Below are 23,280 nucleotides of genomic sequence, written 5' to 3'. Positions count from 1 at the left end.
GCAGGAGACTTGACTGGAAATCATCAATGTACAGTAAGCTCTTTTGTGGCACCGGGATAACAGAAGGAATCTCAGCCCCCAGACCCTCCTGACATGTCAGGAAGAGACGAGGCACGCCCTTGGGCAGGACGCTCCCTTTCTGCCTCCTGACTTCCTGCGTGGTGTCTCAACTCCGCCACTACAGCCTGATTTCGATTTGATTGACACCCATCAATCTATAGTTGTGGATGACAGGGTTCGGGAGAGCCCAGGAACTGTCAAAACTTGGTTCTCTGCAGCCCTGGAGGCACTCTGTCTCTTTCGGTCACTCCATCTGACGATCGGTGCCTGAAATACACCTACAGTTTCTGGTCGGCGTTTCTCGGTGGTTGGAAGAACAGAACCCTTAGGAACTCTGCTGTCAGCAAGCCGAGTGTAAAGTCCCAGATCAAGGATTCGGAGAGGAACCGTTACAGGTCACTCCTCGTTAGTATAGTGGTGAGTATCCCCGCCTGTCACGCGGGAGACCGGGGTTCGATTCCCCGACGGGGAGAGTCCTAATTATTTTTTTTTTTTGCTTTCATTAAATCCGTCCTGGACCTTGGGATGGAGCTAGAAAAAAGGGGAAAAGGAGGAGGGGAGGAAAGTTTGGCCTACCTCTCCAGCTCGCATTCTAAGTTTCCATTTTACTTCAAGCAACTTGGAGTTCAAACGTGTACCTAAAGTGGCCACTATCTCCTCCGCTCAATATGTTCATTAGTGCTCAGACTTGATCTAGCTTGCTCCCTTCTTGACGGCAGTGCGCGTTTCCAGTCTCTGCTTGAACCTGGCCAAGCAGCTTTGGCCCCTGGCCGTCCAGGGTGCAGAGCCCGGGCTTTTGTTTCCTTTCGCCTCCCTGCGTTTTGTGGATTCGTACTGCGATCCGGACACAGTAGGCAACCCCGGGCCGAGATTCCGGCAGGCTGCTCTCTCTCACCTGGAGGGGCTTGCAAGGCATATCTGCCAGGAGCGCGGTGCTCCGGCAGTGGTCGCAGGTGTAGCGGAAAGCGGGTTCTTTCGGAGAGGAAGGTTCCTCAGGAAAACCTCACGAAAACCCTCAACGATGGTGGGGCCCAGAAAACACGAGAAGGAAAAGAGGGGGGAAAAAAACAATAATTACTTGCGTTGGCCGGGAATCGAACCCGGGTCAACTGCTTGGAAGGCAGCTATGCTCACCACTATACCACCAACGCTCAGGTACTAGCTGTTGCCTTTCATATGTCATGTTGATTGGGGTGAGTCGGGTTGAACTCGTGCGGAGCCAGGGAAACAGCATCAGCGAGATCCAGGTAAAAGTAATGGCTGCTGTCGTCTGCCCGGCGCGCAATTGTGAGTGACCTTCACCGCTAGTGCGCGCCACCCCACATGAACCTGTAGGGTTATGCCCAGTCTACAGACGAGGAAAGCGAGGTCCAAAGAAGTTGAGTTACCGGCAGAGCTGGGATTACGTCTAAGATCTCTCCAGGGGGCGAGAGCTGCAGCGGCACCATGATGATTTATCATCTCCAGAAAAAAAAAAAAAAAAAGAGTCCTAGACGCATAAAAATCGCTTCTCTGTAGAGTGGGCTCAATGAGCTCAATGTGATTCAAGTTAAGGAACTGGGCCCTAAGCCAAATGCGCCTAAACACAATTTGCTTCTTTATTATTTATCCAGAGGATGAATTTAATTCCCACTTACGTGCGCCCACATCTCGTCAGCTGGTGCCTCGCAGAAATGCGCTGACAAATCTTAAAGATGCAGCTTCATGACAAAAGTCCGCCCCTTATTTCTGTTCAAGAGACCCCTCAAGTAACAGCTTCAGGTAGGCCTCGTGGCGCAACGGTAGCGCGTCTGACTCCAGATCAGAAGGTTGCGTGTTCAAATCACGTCGGGGTCAAACGAAACATTGTTTTCCCTAATCAAATAGATTTCCGGTGACATTTTTAGGGACAGGACAAAAAAACCTCCTCAGTAGACAGATAGGAGGGGAATGAGACAAATGTGAACGTTATTCAGAAGCTGGCTACAATTTCAGTTGGTTACAGACTTTCAGCACTATGTGATATATCCCTGAGACAAAACTGCACATGTACCCCTAAAGTCTATAAAAGTAAAAATAAATTTAAAAATAAAAAAAATTCCTGTTGTATGGAAATTTTTTAAGAATTTTTTTCAATTATTATTGTTTGTTTGTATCTTTTTTCCCTTGAGACGGAGTTTCTCTCTTGTTGCCTAGGCTGGAATGCAATGGCACTAGTTCAGCTCACCGCAACCTCCAACCATGGGTTCAAAAGAATTCTCCTGCCTCAGCGTCCTGCGTAGCTGGGATTACAGGCATGCACCACCATGCCTGGCTAATTTTGTATTTTTAGTAGAGACAGGGTGTCTCCATCTTGGTCAGGCTGGTCTCGAACTCCCAACCTCTGGTAATCCGCCCGCCTGGGCCTCCCAAAGTGCTGGGATTACAGGTGTGAGCCACCGTGCCCGCCCTTTTTAAATGTTTTTAATAATCTCTGCTGTTCTATGTATGTTTACTTAACACTGAACACAAGGATATTAGATACAAATAATACCTTTCTCCAGACTTCCCAGCAGTCACTAGAAGCCCAGGACCACGTGCCTTTTGGCTGCTTCCAGTAAATTGAAAAACAAAACCAGTGGGGCGGGGTGACTCTTGCCTATAATCCCAGCATTTTGGGAGACCGAGGCAGATGGATCACGAGGTCAAGGTATCTTGGACATGGTGATACAGAAGCAGACAGTTGACCAGTCCTTGCAGAAACGGTGCTTGAAGAACTGCTGATGACCTAAGCAAGGTAACAGCATAGAAACTCTGGCGACCTAAGGCGGAGCTGGCTGTGAGGCTGGCTACCCAGCAGTCCCACCACCATTCTCACTGCCAGGGCAGCCAGAAAACCTTGCCTGCTTTAGTTATTTCATAAGGAGATGCAAAATGATAATTTCCTAATTCTATCATTTTGTGTACATTTATTAGCTGAAACACACACACAAATATATTCGTAACAAAATAAACAGGAAATACAGCCAGGTGTGGTGGCTCATGCCTATAATCCCAGCACTTTGGGATGCCAAGGAGGGCAGATCACCTGAGGTCAGGAGTTTGAGACCAGCCTGGCCAACATGGTGAAACCCCGTCTCTACCAAAAATACAAAACAATTAGCCAGGCATGGTGGCACATGCCTGTAATCCCAGCTACTCAGGAGGCTGAGGCAGGAGAATCGCTTGAGCTTGGGAGACGGAGGTTGCAGTGAGCTGAGATCGTGCCATTACTCTCCAACCTGGGCGACAGAGTGAGGCTTCGTCTCAAAAAAAAAAAAAAAGGAAATACACTTACAGTCCTTGTAGTGGTCATGTAGTGGTAGCTGATAACTAGCTTCTTTTTTTTTTTTTTTTTTTTTTTTTTTTGAGATGGAGTCTCACTCTGTCACTCCGGTTGGAGTGCAGTAGAGTGCAGGTGATCCACCTATCTCGGCCTCCCAAAGTGCTGGGATTACAGGCATGAGCCACCATGCACAGCCATTTTTTAAATATTTTTAGTAGAGACGGGGTTTCATCATGTTGGCCAGGCTGGTCTCGAACTCCTGACATCAGGTGATCCTCCCACCTCAGCTTCCTAAAGTGTTGGGAATACAGGTATGAGCCACTGCACCTGGCCTAAGTAGCTTCCTCTACTACCCATTTTGTCTTTCCATTGTCTTCAGCAAGTCCCTCAACTGGTCCTGGTTCTTTCCCTGGTAAGGAGACCCAAACCTTGTTCCTGATGGGTCTAAGTCACTAGTAATCCTACCTGAATTGAGTGCTTGTAGTTTTCCACTGACCTTAAAATCTGTATTGGTCTGCTCAGACTACCATAACGAAATGCCACAGACTGGGTAGCTTAAACAACAGACATCTATTTTCTCACTCTTCTGGAGGCTCAAAGTCCAAGATCAAGATGTTTACAGGGTTTGTGTCTGCTGAGGCCTCTCTTCCCGGCTTTTATATGCTGCCGTCTTGCAGTGTCCTCACACGGCCTTTCCTCTGTGCCGCCAGGGAAAGAGAGAGCTCTGGAGTCTCTCCCTCTTCTCCTAAGGATGCCAGCCTTGTAGGATTAGGACTTCACTCAAAAGACCTCATTTAACCTTAACTACTTCCCTAAAGGCTCTGTCTGGAAATACATTTACCTTGGGTGTTAAGGCTTTGTCATATGGATTTTGGAGGGACACAATTTCATCCATAACAACTACAGAAGAAAATGGTAGTGAAACAATATACATAGACCCAATTCTTGAATTTTTTTTTTTTTTTTTTTTTTTTTTTTTTTTTTTTTTTTGAGACGGACTCTTGCTCTGTCACCCAGGCTGGAGTTCAGTGATGCGATCTCTGCTTACTGAAAGCTCTGCCTCCCAGGTTCACGCCATTCTCCTGCCTCAGCCTCCTGAGTAGCTGGGACTACAGGCGCCCGCCACCACACCCGGCTAATTTTTTGTGTGTTTTTAGTAGAGACAGGGTTTCACCATCTTAGCCAGGATGGTCTTGATCTCCTGACCTCGTGATCCACCCACCTCGGTCTCCCAAAGTGCTGGGATTACAGGCATGAGCCACAGCGCCTGGCCTAATTCTTGAAATTTTACACTGGAACTCCACCTGTATGCCTTTTACTTCATTTTCTAAAAACGTCAGAAACAAATAAAGCAAAATGTGTTAAGATTTGACTAATTTAACAGTACTCACATAAGTGCCTTTCAAGTGTATGCCTGGACGGGTGTGGCGGTTCATGCCTGTAATCCCAGCACTTTGGGAGGCCAAGGTGGGTGGATCACCTGAGGTAAGGAGTTCGAGACCAGCCTGGTCAAAATGACGAAACCCCGTCTGTATTAAAAATACAAAAATTAGCCAGGCATGGTGGCGCACGCCTGTAATCCCGGGAGGCAGAGGTTGCAGTGAACCGAGATCACCCCATTGCACTCCAGCCTGGGCAACAAGAGCGACACTCTGTCTCAAAAAAAAAAAAAAAAAAAAAAAAAAAAGTTTAGCCGGAATGGTGGCAGGCGCCTGTAATCCCAGCTACTCGGGAAGCTGAGGCGGGAGAATTGCTTGAACCTGGGAGGCAGAGGTTGCAGTGAACAGAGACTGCGCTACTGCACTCCAGACTGGGCAACAAGAGAGAAACTCCATTTGAAAATAATAATAATAATAAATAAAAAAGAGCTGGGCGTGGTGGCTCACGCCTGTAATCCCAGTACTTTGGGAGGCTACAGCAGGCAGATCTCAAGGTCAGGAGTTCGAGAACAGCCTGACCGACATGGCGAAACCTTATCTCTACTAAAAACATAAAAATTAGCTGGGCATGGTGGCACATACCTGTAGTCCCAGCTACTTGGGAAGCTGAGGCAGGAGAATCACTTGAACCTGGGAGGCAGAGGTTGTGGTGAGCTGAAATCATGCCACTGCACTCCAGTCTGGGCAACACAGCAAGACTGCATCTCAAAAAAAAAAAAAAAAGATATTTTATAATTTTTTTGTGGTTTATACTTAACATAAATTTTACCATTTTAACCATTTTAAAGTAATTAAGGGTTTCTGGTATATTCTCACAGTGGTGCATCAATCATCACTATTTAATTCCAGAACATTTTAATCATGCCCCCAAAGGAACCCTCTATCCATTGGCACTCTGGATTCCCCCTTCTCCCTCCCTCTAGTCTCTGGAAACCACTAATCTGTTTCTGTCCCAATGGATTTGCTTATGCTGGATATTATGCTGGATATCGCTTGTAAATGCAATCATATAATATGTGAACTTTCTATCTAGCTTTCTTTTCTTTTCTTTTCTTTTTTTTTTTTTTAGACAGAGTCTTGCTCTGTTGCCCAGGTTGGAGAGCAATGGCACGATCTCAGCTCACTGCAACCTGTGCCTCTTGGGTTTAACGGTTTTCCTGCCTCAGCCTCCTGAGTAGCTGGGACTACAGGCGCCCACCACCACACCCAGCTAATTTTTGTATTTTCAGTAGAGTCCGGGTTTTGCCATGTTGGCCAAGCTGGTCTCGAACTCCTGACCTCAAGTGATCCTCCTGCCTCAGCATCCCAAAGTGCTGAGATGGCAGGCATAAGCCAGCACACACGGACTTTTTTCTTTTTCTTTCTTTTCTTTTCTTTTTTTTTTTTCTTTTTTTAAGAGCGAGGGTCTTGCTCTGTTGCCAAGGCTGGAGTGCAGTAGCATGATCACTGCTTACTACAGCCTTGACCTCCTGGACTTAAGCAATCCTCCTGCCTCAGCCTCCTGAGCAGCTGAGACTACAAGTGTGCACCACCACATCCAGCTAATTTTTGTATTTTTTGTAGAGACCGGATTTCGTCATGTTGCCCAGGCAAGTCTGCAACTTCTGGGCTCAAGGGGTCTGCCCACTTTAGCCTTCCAAAGTGCTGGGACTACAGCCATGAGCCACAGTGCTCAGCTTAGCCTCTTTTGCTCATAGAGTTTTCATGGTCACCCAGGCTCTGTCACCCAGGCTGGAATGCAGTGGCGTGATCTTGGTTCACACTGCAACCTCCGCCTTCCAGGTTAAAGCGATTCTCCTCCCTCAGCCTCTCGAGTAGCTGGGACTACAGGCGGCTGCCACCACGCCTGGCTAATTTTTGTATTTTTAGTAGAGACGGGATTTCACTATGTTGGCCAGACTGGTCTTGATCTCCTGACCTTGTGAGCCGCCCGCCTCGGCCTCCCAAAGTGCTGGGATTACAGGTGTGAGCCACTGTGCCTGGCCCAATTCTTTTATATAGATACTTAGGAGTAGAATTGCTGGGCTTTCTGATTCCTTGCCCCATAGAGTTCTTCCTCTTGGGCCCCAAAGTCCTAGTTTAGGGGAGGAAGATTTACTTTCTGAATCTCATCATAAGCTTCAAAGGGATCAAAAACTACCTGCTAGCACAAGCCTGCGCCCTCTGCTACCACACCTTCTTTTTAGAGATTATTTGTCATTAATATTTAATCCTGCAAACAGTTCCATGACTCCATACACCTTCTAAAACATTAGAACATTAAAGGCAAAGCTTAAGTCCCCGTCGATGAACACCCATCTCTGCCTCCTCCTTCCTCTCCACAGAAGAGACAATGGCAATGCAAATACAGGAGACATATTTCACTATGTTGATGTGCGGGCAGTGAGATAGAAAGCCCCTAAGGGCCGGGCGCAGTGGCTCAAGCCTGTAATCCCAGCACTTTGGGAGGCCGAGACGGGCGGATCACGAGGTCAGGAGATCGAGACCATCCTGGCTAATACGGTGAAACCCCGTCTCTACTAAAAAAATACAAAAAATTAGCCGGGCGAGGTGGCAGGCGCCTGTAGTCCCAGATACTCGGGAGGCTGAGGCAGGAGAATGGCGTGAACCCAGGAGGCGGAGCTTGCAGTGAGCTGAGATCCGGCCACTGCACTCCAGCCTGGGCGACAGAGCGAGACTCCGTCTCAAAAAAAAAAAAAAGAAAAAAAAAAGAAAGCCTCTAAGGAAAAATTCTAAACATACATGCATGTGACCACCCCCCGGGCTTACACAAACAACTTATCTGGAAAAACCCCAGCCATTTTAGTTGCGAAAAAGGCGGGAACCAGCCAGAAACTGCCGAATGTTCAACTTTAAATGTTAACCAATAATAAGCTTGTAACTACTGTTTCTCTGTGACTTGTTTGTACCTCGCTATAAAAGAAACCCTAAAACAGCAGCCGGGTCCTCTCTCTTTACCTGCCATTGTATAAAGCGGAGAGGTCCGGGTTCGAACTCGTAATAAAGCGACCCCGGCTATTTGGCTTTGACTCTGGACTCTGGTGGTCACTTACTGGGGTCTCGCGACTTCGGGCACAACAGGCAGTTAAAGGTAAATTGATAGATTAAAGAAGCGAATTGGTGTAACCAAGTCCAAACTTGTTCTGAGGCTGCAATGAGCTATGATTGTGCAGTAAGGACAAAAGAGACCTTGCCTTGAAAAAAAAAAAAAAACGGGCCAGGCACAGTGACTCACGCTTGTAATCCCAGCACTTTGGGGGACCGAAGCGGATGGATCACAAGGACAGGAGTTCAAGACAAGCCTGGACAACGTGGTGAAACCTCATGTCTACTAAAAACACAAAAATTAGCCAGGCGTGGTGGGAGGCTCCTGTAGTCACAGCTACTGGCGAGGCTGAGGCAGGAAAATCACTTGAATCCGGGAGGCGGAGCTTGCAGTGAGTCGAGATTGCGCCATTGCATTCCAGCCTGGGTGGCAGAGAGACTCCATCTCAAAAAAAAAAAAAAAAAAAAAAAATCCTTTATAATAAACCAGTGAACATTTTTCCCTGAGTTCTGTGAGCCACTCTAGCAAATTCATTGAACATAAAGAGGGAATTGTAGAAACCCCAACTTATACCCAGTTAGTCATGAGCACAGGTAAAACAACCTGAGGCTTGCGGTTGGCATCCAAAATGAGGGGCAGTCTTGTGGGACTGAGCCCTCAACCTGTGGGATCTGATGCTCTCTCCAGGTAGATAGTGTCAGAATCGAACTGGAAGACTCCCAGCTGATGGCTGCTGCAGAACGATTGCTTGCTTGGTGGTGGAGTAAAATCCCCACACATGTGGTCGCAGAAGTCTCCTGTGTTGATTGCTGCAGTGTGAGAGCAGAGGAAAAATTGGGTCTTTTTTTGTTTTTTTTTTTTTAGACAGATTCTTGCTGTGTTGCCCAGGCTGGAGTGCAGTGGCGTGATCTCAGCTCCCTGCAACACTCCCAGGTTTAAGCAATTCTTGTGCCTCACTCAGCCTCCTGAGTAGCTGGGACTACAGGTATCTGCCACCACAACTGGCTATTTTTTTTTTTTTTTTTCCGAGATGGAGTCTAGCTCTGTCACCCAGGCTGGAGTGCAGTGGTGCGATCTCGACTCCCTGTAACTTCCACCTCCCGGGTTCAAGCGATTCTCCTGCCTCAGTCTCCCAAGTAGCTGGGATTACAGGCTCTTGCCACCACACCCAGCTAATTTTTGTATTTTTAGTAGAGATGGGTTTCACTGTGTTGGCAAGGCTGGTCTTGAACTCCTGACCTCATAATCCACCTGCTTCAGCCTTCCAAAGTGCTGGGATCACAAGCATGAGCCACCATGCCTGGCCAGAACTGGCTAATTTTTTGTATTTTAGTAGTGATGGGTTTCACCATGTTGCCCAGGGTGGTCTTGAACTCCTGAGCTCAGGCAATCCACCCTCCTGGGGCTCCTGAAGTGCTAGGATTACAGGCGTGAACCACTGTACCCGGCCTGTTTTTTGTTTTTATTGAGACAGGGTGTCACTCTAATGTCAGAGCTAGAATGCAGTGGCGCAATCATGGCTCACCACAGCCTTGACCTCCGGGCTCTGCTGATCCTCTTGCCTCAGTCTACCAAGTAGCTTGGACTAGAGGCACACAGTACCATACCCGGCTAATTTTTTTTGTATTTTTTGTAGAGACGGGCTTTCACCATGTTGCCCAGGCTGATCTTAAACTCCTGGGATCAAGTGATACAGCCGCCTTGGCCTCCCAAAGTGCTGGGATTACAGGCGTGAGACGCCAAGCCCAGCCATGGTTTGTTTTTTCTACACAGTATGCTTTAAACAGCAAATAGCATTTAGAATGCATTCAGGAAGAATATCTATTGTTCATGTAAGAAAAGTGCTAATGGAGGCATGCAGAGGCTCAACAATGTCATCAAGTCCTGGAGTGCTTTCCAGGCCTCTCTTCTGCCTTCTGCAGTGTTAGGCTTCAATGTCAAGCTGCTTCCTTCAGTAGCACTAGAAGCAGCAACGAGGGCTGCATGCTTCCCTGCTCACTTCCAGAAATCCCTTCCTCCATACCTTGCCCTATACATCTTTTCATCTATATCCTTTGAAATACACTTTATGATAAACCAGTAAACGTTAAGTGCTTCCTTGAGCTGCCCAGCATTCTGAGCAAGAAAACTGATTCCCATGGCCAGGCGCGGTGGCTCAAGCCTGTAATCCCAGCACTTTGGGAGGCCGAGACGGGCGGATCACGAGGTCAGGAGATCGAGACCATCCTGGCTAACACGGTGAAACCCCGTCTCTACTAAAAATACAAAAAAAAAAAAAAAAAAAAAAAGATAGCCGGGCAAGGTGGCGGGCGCCTGTAGTCCCAGCTACTCGGGAGGCTGAGGCAGGAGAATGGCGTGAACCCAGGAGGCGGAGCTTGCAGTGAGCTGAGATCTGGCCACTGTACTCCAGCCTGGGCGACAGAGTGAGACTCTGTCTCAGAAAAAAAAAAAAAAAAAAAAGAAAACTGATTCCCACTAGTTGGCCCACTTAAGTCACATGCTTATATCCCTGATCCAATAACCATAATCTGGAATAAAACCTGATTAGTATAAGTCAATTGGGACTCATTTCTGGACCCGGAATGGAGTCAGTTTCCTTCTCAAACCCTCAAAACTCTAAGTGCTTTCAGAACTGGGAATAAGGCCGGGCGCAGTGGCTCACGCCTGTAATCCAAGCACTTTGGGAGGCTAAGGTGGGCGGATCACCTGAGGTCAGGAGTTTGAGACCAGCCTGACCAATGTGATGAAACCCCGTCTCTACTAAAAATACAAAAAACAGCTGGCGTGGTCACATGCGCCTGTCATCCCAGCTACTCCCAAGGCTGAGACAGGAGAATCGCTTGAACCCGGGAGGAAGAGGTTGCAGTGAGCCGAGATGGCGCCATTGCCCTCCAGCCTGGGCAACAGAGCGAAATTTCGTCTCAAAAAAAAAAAAAAAAAAAAAAAAAAAGTGGTATTTAATTAGGTCTTCATCAACCTAGGGATTTGGGGCTGTCAGCAAACAGAAACTACTACAGAAACCGACTGCATAGACTGGAGAGACAGGTGGTCCCCTAAAGGAAAAATAAGAGTGTTAGAAGAAAGGAGAAGAGTGCTGGACAGTACATACTTAACAAGTATCCACTGGTTATTTCATAGAAGGCCCAGAAATGTATTTATTTAACTTAGTAATGAAATCTGAGGGTTAGGAAGAGCAGAAAAGAAGGGAGTGTGGCAGGAAGGAGGAAAAATCAAAGTGGGCCCAAACAATATGGCGGCTAACAGAGATGTTGCAAGGAAAGGTCTACTTGTGGAAAACTCCTCCCAGGAATGTCAGAACTTTTAGTAACAACATAGTAATGACACAAGAATAAACACACAGGCAAATGAGCAAACAACAGAATACAAAGTCTAGAAATAGACACAAGTAAATATGCTAACATTATATATCAAGGGCAGCATTTAAATTCTGTTGGGGCAGTTTAACAAATGGTGTTGACATAACTGGCTCTCCATCGCGCAGAAGTTAGACCCCAGCTCATACATGTATAAGGATAAACTCCAGTTATATTAAAGATTTAATTTTTTTAAAAAAAGAAGAAGGCCGGGCGCGGTGGCTAACGCCTGTAATACCAGCATTTTGGGAAGCCGAGGTGGGTAGATCACCTGAGGACAGGAGTTCGAGACCAGATTGGCCAACACAGAGAAAACCCGTCTCTACTAAAAATACAAAAATTCCAGGCGCCTATAATCCCAGCCACTCGGATGGCTGAGGCACGAGAACTGCTTGAAACGGGGAGGCAGAGGTTGCAGCAAGCCGAGATAGCACCACTATACTCCAGCCTGGGCGACAGAGAGAGACTCTGTCTCAAAAAAGGGGAGGGGAGGGGAGGAGAGGGGAAGAGAGGAGAGGAAAAGAAAAGAAAAAAAGAAAAGAGAAGAGAAGAAAAGAAAGGAAAAGAAAAGAAAAGAAAAAGAAAAAGAAAAAGAAAAAAAAAAAAGAAAAAGCAAGATAATTCACTGGGGGAATGTGTGGAAACCTTCCTAAGCTGGAAGCCAAGCGTGCGCCCTTCTCATTCCGCCTCTTCCGTTGGGTTCCCATTACTTACGTCACAGGACATCGAGCCAATGGGAACTAGGCCTGGGCGACGAGCTCACCCAATGGGGCCGGGGCGGGAGATTTGAAAGGTCCTCGGCCAGGGCGTGGCGTGGCTGATTCAGTTGTTTGCGGGCGGCCGAGAGAGTAGCAGTACCTTGGACCTCAGGTGAGCTGGCCTCCTGTCGCAGGCCTTGCGCCAGGAGTGGGCAGATGATCAGGCAGATCAGAGGGTCCGCTGGGCTGGCCTGCGCGCACACCGCAGGGCTGGAAGGAGGTAGGGATGATAGCAGGGTGGGGGCGGTGAGACCAGCGCCCGGATTGGAGCTAGTGTGCTGACCTGCTCCCTTTTACCAGCTCGGGCTAGCGCTTCCGGCTCGATCGGTCCAACCCCTCCCTCTCTCTCTCTCTCTCTCTTTTTCTCTGCTTCTCACGGCTGTTTCCCTTCTCCGACCAGCTCTCCTCCCCCTTTCCCTCTAAGGATGGCCCAGAAGGAGAACGCCTACCCCTGGCCCTACGGCCGGCAGACGGTAAGGCCCTTCCCTCCGTCCCCGCGCCCCCATGACCCTGCATGGCGAGTTCCTGCTGGGAAACTTGAGATCGTGCAAAGAGCAGTCCCTTATGCACTTTCTCTCCCATTATGCTCCAAAGTACGCGCCCCAAGTTTGATGACAGAACCTGGCCTGGTCATTTGTAGCCACATCCTGTCAGGTGCTACCAACTTGAATCTGACCAGCCAGTGACTACCAGCCGGTGAGGACCTCTGCAGGGTTCCTCACACACAAGTGATATCTGGGACTGAGCAGACAGGGCCTGGCCTTCAGGCCATGATTCCCAACCCATGTCCTGAAAAAAATTAACTAGACAGCAAATATAAATAGACTCTAAAAGGATATAAAGTTACTGTTTAAAAGGTCCAGGGCAAGTCTAAATTATAATTTGGAATTAATGAGTAAGTTGAGGTAAGGATCTCAATGAATCTAAATGGACTTATTTCCCAATTGTCCAGACAGATTTCATTGAGGGGCCTCCTCTCTGATTTGAAATGCCACCTTTATTATATATATAAATTCCCACATATATGTGGGTCTATTTCTGGACTGTATTTTGTTCAACTTGCTTATTTGTAGATCTGTACCAATATCACTATTTGGGAAGAGGTTTTTAGGGGCATAGGGGCTTTCTTCTCTTGGCTGAAGAAGAAGGAAGGGGCCCTGCACAGGCTTTGCTCCCTGTTTGTGGAGCTCTGGCTTCCTGGAGAATCTGCCTATTCGCTTGTTCATCAGCTCCCTCCCTCATGGAGCACTGCGGGAGGCTGTCAGGAATGGAGTCTGAATGAGAAACCACTGTCACTTTTATCTTGGTCACTCCTAAAAGAAAGTGTATCTATTATTTTGAGAAGCTGAAAGTGAGGCCAGGTGCCGTGGCTCATGCCTGTAATCATGGGAAGCTGAGGCAGGTGGATCACCTGAGGTCAGGAGTTCGAGACCAGCCTGGCCAACATGGTGAAACCCTGTCTCTACTAAAAATACAAAAATTAGCCAGGCGTGGTGGCGGGCGCCTGTAATCCCACCTACTCAGGAGGCTAAGGCAGAAGAATCGCTTGAACCTGGAAGGTGGAAGTTGCAGTGAGCTGAGATGGCACCATTGCACTCCAGCCTGGATAATAGAGCAAGACTCCATCTCAAAAAAAAAAAAAGGTGAAAGTGAGAAGTGGTCCAGGGCCATCAGAGTAGCTCTTAGTGTCCTTAAAGCCTGTTCTTGCAAAGGTGTAACCCCTGGTTATTGCTATAACATTCAAGGCCTCAAGCTTCTTATCTAAGCCTTAATAAACTAAGCTTTGTGGCTCAAGCCTGTAATCCCAGCACTTTGGGAGGCCGAGACGGGCGGATCACGAGGTCAGGAGATCAAGACCATCCTGGCTAACACGGTGAAACCCCGTCTCTACTAAAAATACAAAAAACTAGCCGGGCGACCTGGCGGGCGCCTGTAGTCCCAGCTACTCGGGAGGCTGAGGCAGGAGAATGGCGTGAACCCGGGAGGCGGAGCTTGCAGTGAGCTGAGATCCGGCCACTGCACTCCAGCCTGGGCGACAGAGCGAGACTCCGTCTCAAAAAAAAAAAAAAAAAAAAAAAAAAAAAAAAAAAAAATAAACTAAGCTTTTTAGGAGACTTTGAGAATACCTCTGTCTAAACCCCTTGAATTGTGGGTGTTCACAGTAGAGACCCAGCTCTCTACTGTGGTCTAGGTGAGAGGCTGGATGAATGGCTGTGGTGTTATGGACAGGACTTATACAAGTTGAACAGCTACATGCCTGAAAAGTGTGGGCCAGAGCCAAAGAGGTGAAATGTTAGGTGTTGGTGTGAGTCTTTTGCCCCTTATCTTAGGCCTACTTAGGTTATTTATTTTTTTATTTTTATTTTTTTGAGACGGAGTCTCACTCTGTCGCCGAGGCTGGAGTGCAGTGGCGCAATCTCAACTCACTGCAACCTCTACTGCCCGGGCTCAAGCAATTCTCCTGCCTCAGCCTCCCAAGTAGCTGGGATTACAGGACCCGCACCCGGCTAATTTTTTTTTTTTTGAGACGAAGTCTAGCTCTGTCGCCCAGGCTAGAGTGCAATGGCACAATCTCGGCTCACTGCAACCTGCCTCCTAGGTTCAAGCGATTCTCCTGCCTCAGCCTCCTGAGTAGCTGGGATTACAGGCATTCGCCACCATGCCCAGCTAATTTTTGTATTTTTAGTAGAGTGGGGTTTCACTGTGTTGGCCATGTTGGTCTCGAACTCCTGACCTCGTGATCCGCCTGCCTCAGCCTTCCAAAGTGCTGGGATTACAAGCTGACCCACCACACCCAGTCGCACTGGGCTAATTTTTTATATTTTTAGTAGTGATGGGGTTTCACCATGTTGGCCAGGCCGGTCTTGAACTCCTGACTGCGTGAGCCACTGTGCGCGGCCCTAGGTTGTCTATTAATAACCCATTTTAATATGGGACTGTGAGCAGAGGCTGGGAGGCAAAACTGTCACATCAGTGTTTCTCTTTGAATTGGGGGTGGGCGGCTGGGTGGCTCTGTAGCAAGGGGCTGAAATACTGCTTGCAGCACATTCCACCCGGGTCATCAGACAAAGGCACCCTCAGAGCTACCCCCTGCTCCTTCTCAGGCTCCGTCTGGCCTGAGCACCCTGCCCCAGCGAGTCCTCCGGAAAGAGCCTGTTACCCCATCTGCACTTGTCCTCATGAGCCGCTCCAATGTCCAGCCCACAGGTACCTGGGGCAAGGGGGAGAGGAACTGACCCGGGGACATGAGCATCTATGGGAGGGTTTAGGGATGAGAAGGTCATCCCTGTTCTCATTCAACTTACCTGTTGTCTCCTTAGCTGCCCCTGGCCAGAAGGTGGTCGAGAATAGCAGTGGGACACCCAACATCTTAATGTAAGTGCCCCAAACCTTGGGGTGGAGGGGGCTGAGGGGACAGTGAACGGGCAGGAAGTCGGGAAGATAAAACCTAAGGGCAGGAGTAGAGATGAAGAGAAGTGGGGCGGGGGACAGGATAAGATGAGGAAGCGGAGAGAAAGCAAACCTCTTATAACCAAAACCAGTTCTGAGTTGCCTCCCCCCACTTTCTAAGCAGGCGGCACTTCACAATTGATGACTTTGAGATTGGGCGTCCTCTGGGCAAAGGCAAGTTTGGAAACGTGTACTTGGCTCGGGAGAAGAAAAGCCATTTCATCGTGGCGCTCAAGGTCCTCTTCAAGTCCCAGATAGAGAAGGAGGGCGTGGAGCATCAGCTGCGCAGAGAGATCGAAATCCAGGCCCACCTGCAGTATGGGTTGATGCCCCCTGAGCCGAAGCCCCTCTGCTCCCTCACCCCAGCTCCTCACTCAGCCCTACCTCATCCAGATTGCTTTCTCTGTAGCTACGGCTAGTGAGCCCCATTTAGCCCTTAGTCCTGGCCAGAGCCTTGAATCCAGAAATCTGCCTCCAGTTTCCTCTTCCCACTCCCATTCCTGGTGTCCCCGGCCTGGACCACGTCTGACCCCAGTTTGCTCCTATTATCTTTCCCAGCTCTATGCCTTTGGCCTGAGGCCTCCTCTGTCTCTTCCCCCAGCCATCCCAACATCCTGCGTCTTTACAACTATTTTTATGACCGGAGGAGGATCTACTTGATTCTAGAGTATGCGCCCCGCGGGGAGCTCTACAAGGAGCTGCAGAAGAGCCGCACATTTGACGAGCAGCGAACAGCCACGGTCCGGGCGGGTGGGCACCTGGGCCGCCAGTAGGGGGCTGGAGGCTGAGGGTGTGCTGCTTGTAGCTGGAGGTCCATCCTTGTCTGATTGCCTCTCGTTGCCCCTCCCAGATCATGGAGGAGCTGGCAGATGCTCTAATGTACTGCCACGGGAAGAAGGTGATTCACAGAGACATAAAGCCAGAGAATCTGCTCTTAGGGCTCAAGGGAGAGCTGAAGATTGCTGACTTTGGCTGGTCTGTGCATGCGCCCTCCCTGAGGTATGGTGGCCTGGGAGGCCAGCCCTGGGTGTGAGGCTGGGCCATTAAAACCTCTCCAGGGGCGGGGCGCGCTGGCTCACGCCTGTAATCCCCGCACTTTGAAAGGCTGAGGCGGGCGGATCACCTGAGGTCAAGAGTTCGAGACTAGCTTTGCCAACATGCTGAAACCTTGTCTCTATTAAACATACAAAAATTAGCCGGGCGTGGTGGCGGACGGCAGAAATCCCAGCTACTCGGGAGGCTGAGGCGGGAGAATTGTTTGAACCTGGGAGGCGGAGGTTGCAGTGAGCCGAGATTGCGCCATTGCACTCCAGCCTGGGGGGCAGAGTGAGACTCCTCTTAAACAAACAAACAAACAAAATGGTTAGAGTGTGGTGCTAATAATCCTAAGGTCACGGGTTTGATCCCCGTATGGGCCAATGGTAAAACTAGCCAGGTGCGGTGGCTCACGCCTGCCAATCCCAGCACTTTGGGAGGCCAAGGCAGGTGGATCACTTGAGGCCAGGAGTTCAAGGCCAGTGGACCAGCCTGGCCAACATGGCGAAACCCCATCTTTACTAAAAATTTGAACTCCCAGCTGTGCGGGAGGCTGAGACGTGAGAATCACTTGAATCCGCGAGGCAGAGGTTGCAGTGAGCCAAGATCGCCCCACTGCACTCCAGCCTGGACTCTGTCTCAAAAGAGCCCGGAGCAGTGGCCTTTTTCCCTCCCACATCATTTTTTAACGGTTTCATAGTATCACATAGTAGCTGATTTATTTAAGCAGAACATGCCTGATGGGCATTAGAGATGTCCCCAATGAACTCCAAAATGAACTCCAAATGAACACTGCCCTCATATCGCAGTTATCTTATTAAGACATATCCTTCAGTGTGGAGTTGCTGGGGCTGTGTGCAGGCTTACCTCTGGGGCTTTCAGATGTATCATCACCCCAACCTCACCGCCACTCCAGTAGCCCTGCCTGGCTGGACCTCTCCCCTGGTACCTCCCGTGGTCTTTTGGCTCCCTGCCATCAGGTAGCAGGGAAAGGAGAGTTCCTATGTCACTGGGACCCCTGCCCACGCCCCTTATCCCTCCCAGGAGGAAGACAATGTGTGGCACCCTGGACTACCTGCCCCCAGAGATGATTGAGGGGCGCACGCACAACGAGAAGGTGGATCTGTGGTGCATTGGAGTGCTTTGCTATGAGTTGCTGGTGGGAAACCCACCCTTTGAGAGCGCATCACACAACGAGACCTATCGGCGCATCGTCAAGGTGGAAGGGCGGCCTGGGCTTTGTGCCAGCTGCAGAGGCCAGGGGCTGGGGGACTGGGGGTGGGCAGAGTGTATTTGCGTGGCCCTAAGTAACTCCAGACAGAATGGGTAGTCAAGGAAGATGTAGCCAGGGTGAAAGTAATGCAGCCCTTCCATCTCTTCACACCTGCAGGTGGACCTAAAGTTCCCCGCTTCTGTGCCCACGGGAGCCCAGGACCTCATCTCTAAACTGCTCAGGCATAACCCCTCGGAACGGCTGCCCCTGGCCCAGGTCTCAGCCCACCCTTGGGTCCGGGCCAACTCTCGGAGGGTGCTGCCTCCCTCTGCCCTTCAATCTGTTGCCTGATGGTCCCTGTCACTCACTGGGGTGTGCCTGTGTTTTGTATGTTTGTGTATGTATAGGGGAAAGAAGGGATCCTGAACTGTTCCCTTATCTGTCTTCTACCTCCTCCTTTGTTTAATAAAGGCTGAAGCTTTTTGTACTGATCAGTATAGATGTTTCTAGGTGGAGGCTTTGCTGTGGAGGAAGCTGTTCCCTAGAAGGAGAGGTGGCTCACCCTGAGGAGCTGGGATGAGCATTCCTTTGCTATCCCTGGTAACACCCTACCCTCTCAGCTCTGACACCCACCTGGTCAGCTCCCAGCCACCCCCACCCCTACCCCCACTTTCACCAATACCCTGTCTATTCTTTCCATTGCTTTGACTCCCAGAGCCCAGGGGCACTGGGGGCCCTGACTCCCCATTGCTACATTGGAACACCAGCCATCTCTGGCCACCTTCTTTCACCTCTCTCGGTTGTCCAACTTCTAGTTTTTCCTTTTCTGTTTCATTCTCTGCCCCTTTGCCAGCGTAGGAGCAACTGAGCAATTCTGTACCCTAGAAACTGTCTTTGATTCTTTTTCTTTTTTTTTTTTTTTTTTCTTGCTCTGTTGCCCAGGCTGGAGTGCAGTGGCCGGATCTCAGCTCACTGCAAGCTCCGCCTCCTGGGTTCCCGCCATTCTCCCGCCTCAGCCTCCCGAGTAGCTGGGACTACAGATGCCCGCCACCTCGCCCGGCTAGTTTTTTGTAGTTTTTATTAGAGACGGGGTTTCACCGTGTTAGCCAGGATGTTCTCGATCTCCTGACCTCGTGATCCGCCCGTCTCGGCCTCCCAAAGTGCTGGGATTACAGGGTTGAGCCACCGCGCCCGGCCTATCTTTGATTCTTTTACTGCTCTGGTCAGGATCTAGTACAGGAGCCAACAGAAGCAGTAGTGATTCTGTCTTGTTCCTGACACGAGGTTTCACTGTCATGTATGATGCTTGCTATAGGTTTTTGATAGATACCTTTTATCAGGTTAAACAGGGCCTATTTACTCCTAGTGTACTCAGTCTTTAAAAGTTAAGTCCAGGCACAGTGGCTCACGCCTGCAATCCCAGCACTTTCAGAGGCCGAGGTGGACGGATCACGAGGTCAAGAGATCGAGACCATCCTGGCCAACATGGTGAAACCCCATCTCTACTAAAAATACAAAAATTAGCTGAGCGTGGTGGTGCGTGCCTATAATTCCAGCTACTCAGGAAGCTGAGGCAGGAGAATCGCTTGAACCCGGGAGGTGGAGGTTTTAGTGAGCCCAAATCGCACCAATGCACTCCAGCCTGGCGACAGAGCAGGACGGAGCCTTACCCTGTGGTGCAGGTTGGAGTGTAGTGGTCTGATCTCGGCTCACTGCAACCTCCAACCTCCTCTCAGATTCAAGCTATTCTCCTGCCTCAGCCTGCCGAGTAGCTGGAATTACAGGCGCATGCCACCAAGCCCGGCTAATTTTTTTGCAGTTTTAGTAGAGATGGAGTTTCACCATGTTGGCCAGGCTGCTCTCGAACTCCTCACATCAAGTGATCTACCCTCCTTGGCCTCCCAAAGTGCTGGGATTACAGGCGTGAGCCACCACGCCTGGCCAAGTTTTTGTGTTTTTTGTTGTTGTTTTTTGAGACAGAGTTTCGCTCTGTCGCCCAGGCGGGAGTGCAGTGGTGTGATCTCAGCTCACTGCAGCCTCTGCCTCCCAGGCTCAAGTGATTCTCCTGCCTCAGCATCCTGACTGGTTGGGATTATAGACATGTGCCACCACTCCCGGCTAATTTTTGTATTTTTAGTGGAGACTGGGTCAGGGTTTCACCATGTTGGCCAGGCTGGTCTCGAACTCCCGACCTCAAGCTATCTGCCCACCTCCGCCTCCCAAAGTGCTGGGATTATAGGCGTGAGCCACTGCGCCCGGCCGGATTTATTTTTTTACTTTTTTTTTTTTTTTTAATTCATTGCTTTACACCAAGCCTCTAGAACAGTATCTGGAATGTAGAGGATACTCAGTAACTACTGTCAAATGAATAAATCTAACCAAAATTATGGTGGCAGTAGGGTGGAAGAGTGAATTCCTTGAATTTTATAGCAGAAAAAAAACAGGTCATGCCTAAAACTGAAAACTGAAAACTTAGGAAGCAGCAACAGAAGTATGTGATTTAAAAATGTATGGTAGGCCGGGCGCGGTGGCTCAAGCCTTTAATCCCAGCACTTTGGGAGGCCGACACAGGTGGATCACTAGGTCAGGAGATCGAGACCATCCTGGCTAACACGGTGAAACCCCGTCTCTATTAAAAAATACCAAAAACTAGCCGGGCGAGGTGGCGGGCACCTGTACCTGTAGTCCCAGCTACTGGGGAGGCTGAGGCAGGAGAATGGCGGGAACCCGGGAGGCGGAGCTTGCAGTGAGCTGAGATCCAGCCACTGCACTCCAGCCTGGGCGACAGAGTGAGACTCCGTCTCAAAAAAAAAGAAAAGAAAAAAAAGGAAAAAAAAAAAATGTATGGTAGACCAGGCATGGTAGGCCACGCCTGCAATCCCAGCACTTTAGGAGGCTAAGGTAGGCGGATCACGAGGTCAAGAGATCGAGACCATCCTGGCCAACATGGTCACATCCTGTCTCTACTAAAAATACAAAGATTAGCTGGGCGTGGTGGTGGGTGCCTGTAGTCCTAGCTACTAGGGAGGCTGAGGCAGGAGAATCTCTTGAACCTGGGAGGCAGAGGTTGTAGTGAGCTGAGATCACACCACTGCACTCCAGCCTGGCAACAGAGTGAGACTCCGCCTCAAGAAAAAAAAAAAGTAAATACCCAAAGCAAACCAAAATAAAACAGTGAAAAGACTTGGAACTGGCTATCTCTAGGGAGAAAGAAATGGGCAGAGTGCTTATTTATTTTTTATTTTTTGAGACGGAGTTTTGCTCTGTCACGGTGGAGTGCAGTGGCCCAATCTCAGCTCATTGCAACTTCCACCTCCCGAGTTCAAGCGATTCTCGTGCCTCAGCCTCCCAAGTAGCTGGGATTATAGGCATGTGCCACCATGCCCAGCTAATTTTGTATTTTTAGTAGAGATGGGTTTCACCATGTTAGCCAGGATGGTCTTGATCTCCTGACCTCGTGATTCGCCTGTCTCCATTTCCCAAAGTGCTGGGATTACAGGCGTGAGCCACTGTGCCCAGCCTATAATTTTTAATATGGATATCCCTAGGTTTTTTTTTTAAAGCCCTTCTACTGGATGGACATGCAGATTATTTCCAATGGTTTGCACTGTGGCCAGTGTCTTCTGAGTGCCTCCTGTGCACCTTTGTGATGGTCTCTTGTCGTCCTCTAGGGGACATCTAAAGAAAGACATGGCAATGGTGAGTACAAGTATCTAGAGAAAGACATGGTAATGCTGGGTACACGCAGGTAAACGGTCTATAGATATCACCAAAAATGCCCTTCTAAGTGGTGGACAGTTTACACTCCCGCAGGCCATAATGAAGGACACCCATTTTTCCACAACCATAACGCTGACTCCTACTCCTACTGTTACCTGTGAGTAAGTCTGCAGCTATCCGGGAAACTCCGGAGTGGCAACTCTGCAGCAACCTCACTCCTCTGTCTTCTCGATGGCAATAATTCAAACGAGATAAAAGCAAGGATTTTGTTTTTTCTCAAGACGGAGTCTTGCTCCGTTGCCCAGGCTGGAGTGCAATAGCGCGATCTCGGCTCACTGCAACCTCCGCCTCCTGAGTTCAAGCGATCCTCCTGCTTCAGCCTCCCGAGTAGCTGGGATTACAGGCACGCGCCACCACGCCCGGCTGATTTTTGTATCTTTAGTAGAGACGGGGTTTCACCATGTTGGTCACGCTGGTCTCGAAATCCTGACCTCGTGATCCGCCCCTCCTCGGCCTCCCAAAGTGTTGGGATTACAGCCGTGAGCCACCACATCCGGCCAAAGGCAAGGTTTAAGGAAGAAGTGAGAACTGATTTTGAGCAAAGTGATAGTTTATTACAAAAGACAGTACACTTAGAAGAGGACCAGACTGGCGACTTGAAAAAATCAAGTGCCCCTTCCTTTTCTTTAGAGTTTTTATACCCTCTACCTTTCCCGGCACGCTCTGTCTCCTTTTGTTCTTCCTCTGAGCAGGCTGTGGCTTAATTGTCGCAGGCGCAGTGGCCTGCCGGCATTTGGGAGGGAACGCATGCGCAGTGTGTTTACCGAAGTCCAGCGCATACTCTTTACGGTCAATTCTCCCTTTCTGGTCCAGCGCCCCCTACAGGAAGGTTAGATGCTGATCAAATCCAACCATTTTGCCTTTTCACTGCACATGCTTAAAACCTTACTGCACATGCTTAAAACATAGGGGTGATGGCTTGCTAACTCCAGGTGTTTTCTCTATTGCAAGACTCCTCTCATTCCTGGCGCCAGCGATGGCCATTTATTATCTCAGACGGATAGTTAGTTGTATGCCCGCCTGTCCTTCACTCGATGAGAACCAAACAGCTCTGGGGTTCTTCTCTTGTCCTGCTCGTTATGTAAGAGGGACAGATTTCTAATCGCTCGACCATGACTTGACAAATGCCCAACATACCTGGAGGCCCTCTTTCCTGCCCTCATGTCTAACTACCTACTCTAACACTACAAAGCATCCCCAATAGATTGGCTTTTCTACTCCCCAAAACACCAAAGCTCCCCACAGCTCCTACACTCATGATCCCCCCTCTTCTCTGAGAAACAGCAGAACCAAACGGGGGTCTTGCACAGTCCAATCACCAATTCCCCCAAGTTACCTCTGTTCACCTATTATCAGTCTTTCCCCTTCCTCCTCAAGTGGTCCTGTCAGGGATATACTCTGAACCCAGGCCTCTTGCTATTCAACTTCATTCCAGTAATGGTCCCCTTTCGCTTTTCTACCATATATATATATATATATATATATACACACACACACACATACACATACACACACACACACATATATATATACACACACACATATATCCATATATATATATAATCCTTTTTTTTTTTTTTTTTTTTTGCTGGATAATTCTCATCACCATACAAACATATAGCATAAAAAAAAAAAAAATAGGCCAGGCAGTTTGGCTCAGGCCAACTTTATATCTGTAAGCTCTGCCTCAATATCTGTGTGGAGAAGAGTGAAGACAGACTGACACGGGCAGCCAAGGCGTTGGAGCAACTCACAAGCCAGACCCCTGTGTTTTCCTAAACTAGATGCACTGTCAGGTCTTTTGTCTTCAGGAGAAATGAAGAGATTGCTGTTGACTGCACA

At 49.1% G+C, this 23,280-nt stretch overlaps 1 protein-coding gene and 3 non-coding genes across 11 annotated transcripts in view; 3 read left to right on the top strand and 1 right to left on the bottom strand.

The window, feature by feature from the left end:
• Window positions 1-18,150, top strand: part of AURKB (aurora kinase B) — an 18,465-nt gene extending 315 nt beyond the window's left edge. The window contains exons 1-9 of one of the 8 annotated variants that reach the window (XM_030923050.1): window positions 1-477; window positions 12,361-12,433; window positions 15,065-15,167; window positions 15,281-15,335; window positions 15,532-15,726; window positions 16,012-16,150; window positions 16,261-16,409; window positions 17,490-17,664; window positions 17,836-18,147. The exon at window positions 1-477 is cut by the window's left edge and continues 315 nt beyond it. In XM_030923050.1, the coding sequence (XP_030778910.1) occupies window positions 12,386-12,433; window positions 15,065-15,167; window positions 15,281-15,335; window positions 15,532-15,726; window positions 16,012-16,150; window positions 16,261-16,409; window positions 17,490-17,664; window positions 17,836-18,009 (1,038 nt within the window). In that variant the 5' untranslated portion in view covers window positions 1-477; window positions 12,361-12,385 and the 3' untranslated portion in view covers window positions 18,010-18,147. Of the gene's footprint in view, window positions 478-11,877; window positions 12,073-12,360; window positions 12,434-15,003; window positions 15,168-15,280; window positions 15,336-15,531; window positions 15,727-16,011; window positions 16,161-16,260; window positions 16,410-17,489; window positions 17,665-17,835 lie in introns of those variants that run through there. The other 7 variants (XM_030923051.1, XM_030923049.1, XM_010362425.2 and 4 more) reach the window with 7 other exon arrangements.
• On the top strand, window positions 461-532 carry TRNAD-GUC. The gene has a single exon. It is a non-coding gene; the product is annotated as a tRNA-Asp (tRNA).
• TRNAG-UCC lies at window positions 1,140-1,211 on the bottom strand. The gene has a single exon. It is a non-coding gene; the product is annotated as a tRNA-Gly (tRNA).
• On the top strand, window positions 1,825-1,896 carry TRNAW-CCA. The gene has a single exon. It is a non-coding gene; the product is annotated as a tRNA-Trp (tRNA).
• Window positions 18,151-23,280: the final 5,130 nt, after the last annotated feature.

The sequence above is a fragment of the Rhinopithecus roxellana genome, chromosome 19, assembly GCF_007565055.1.
Source record: "Rhinopithecus roxellana isolate Shanxi Qingling chromosome 19, ASM756505v1, whole genome shotgun sequence".
In the NCBI taxonomy this organism is placed as follows: Eukaryota; Metazoa; Chordata; class Mammalia; order Primates; family Cercopithecidae; genus Rhinopithecus; species Rhinopithecus roxellana.
Note: the sequence above shows the minus strand (reverse complement) of the source record. Positions and strands in the feature narration are given on the sequence as shown.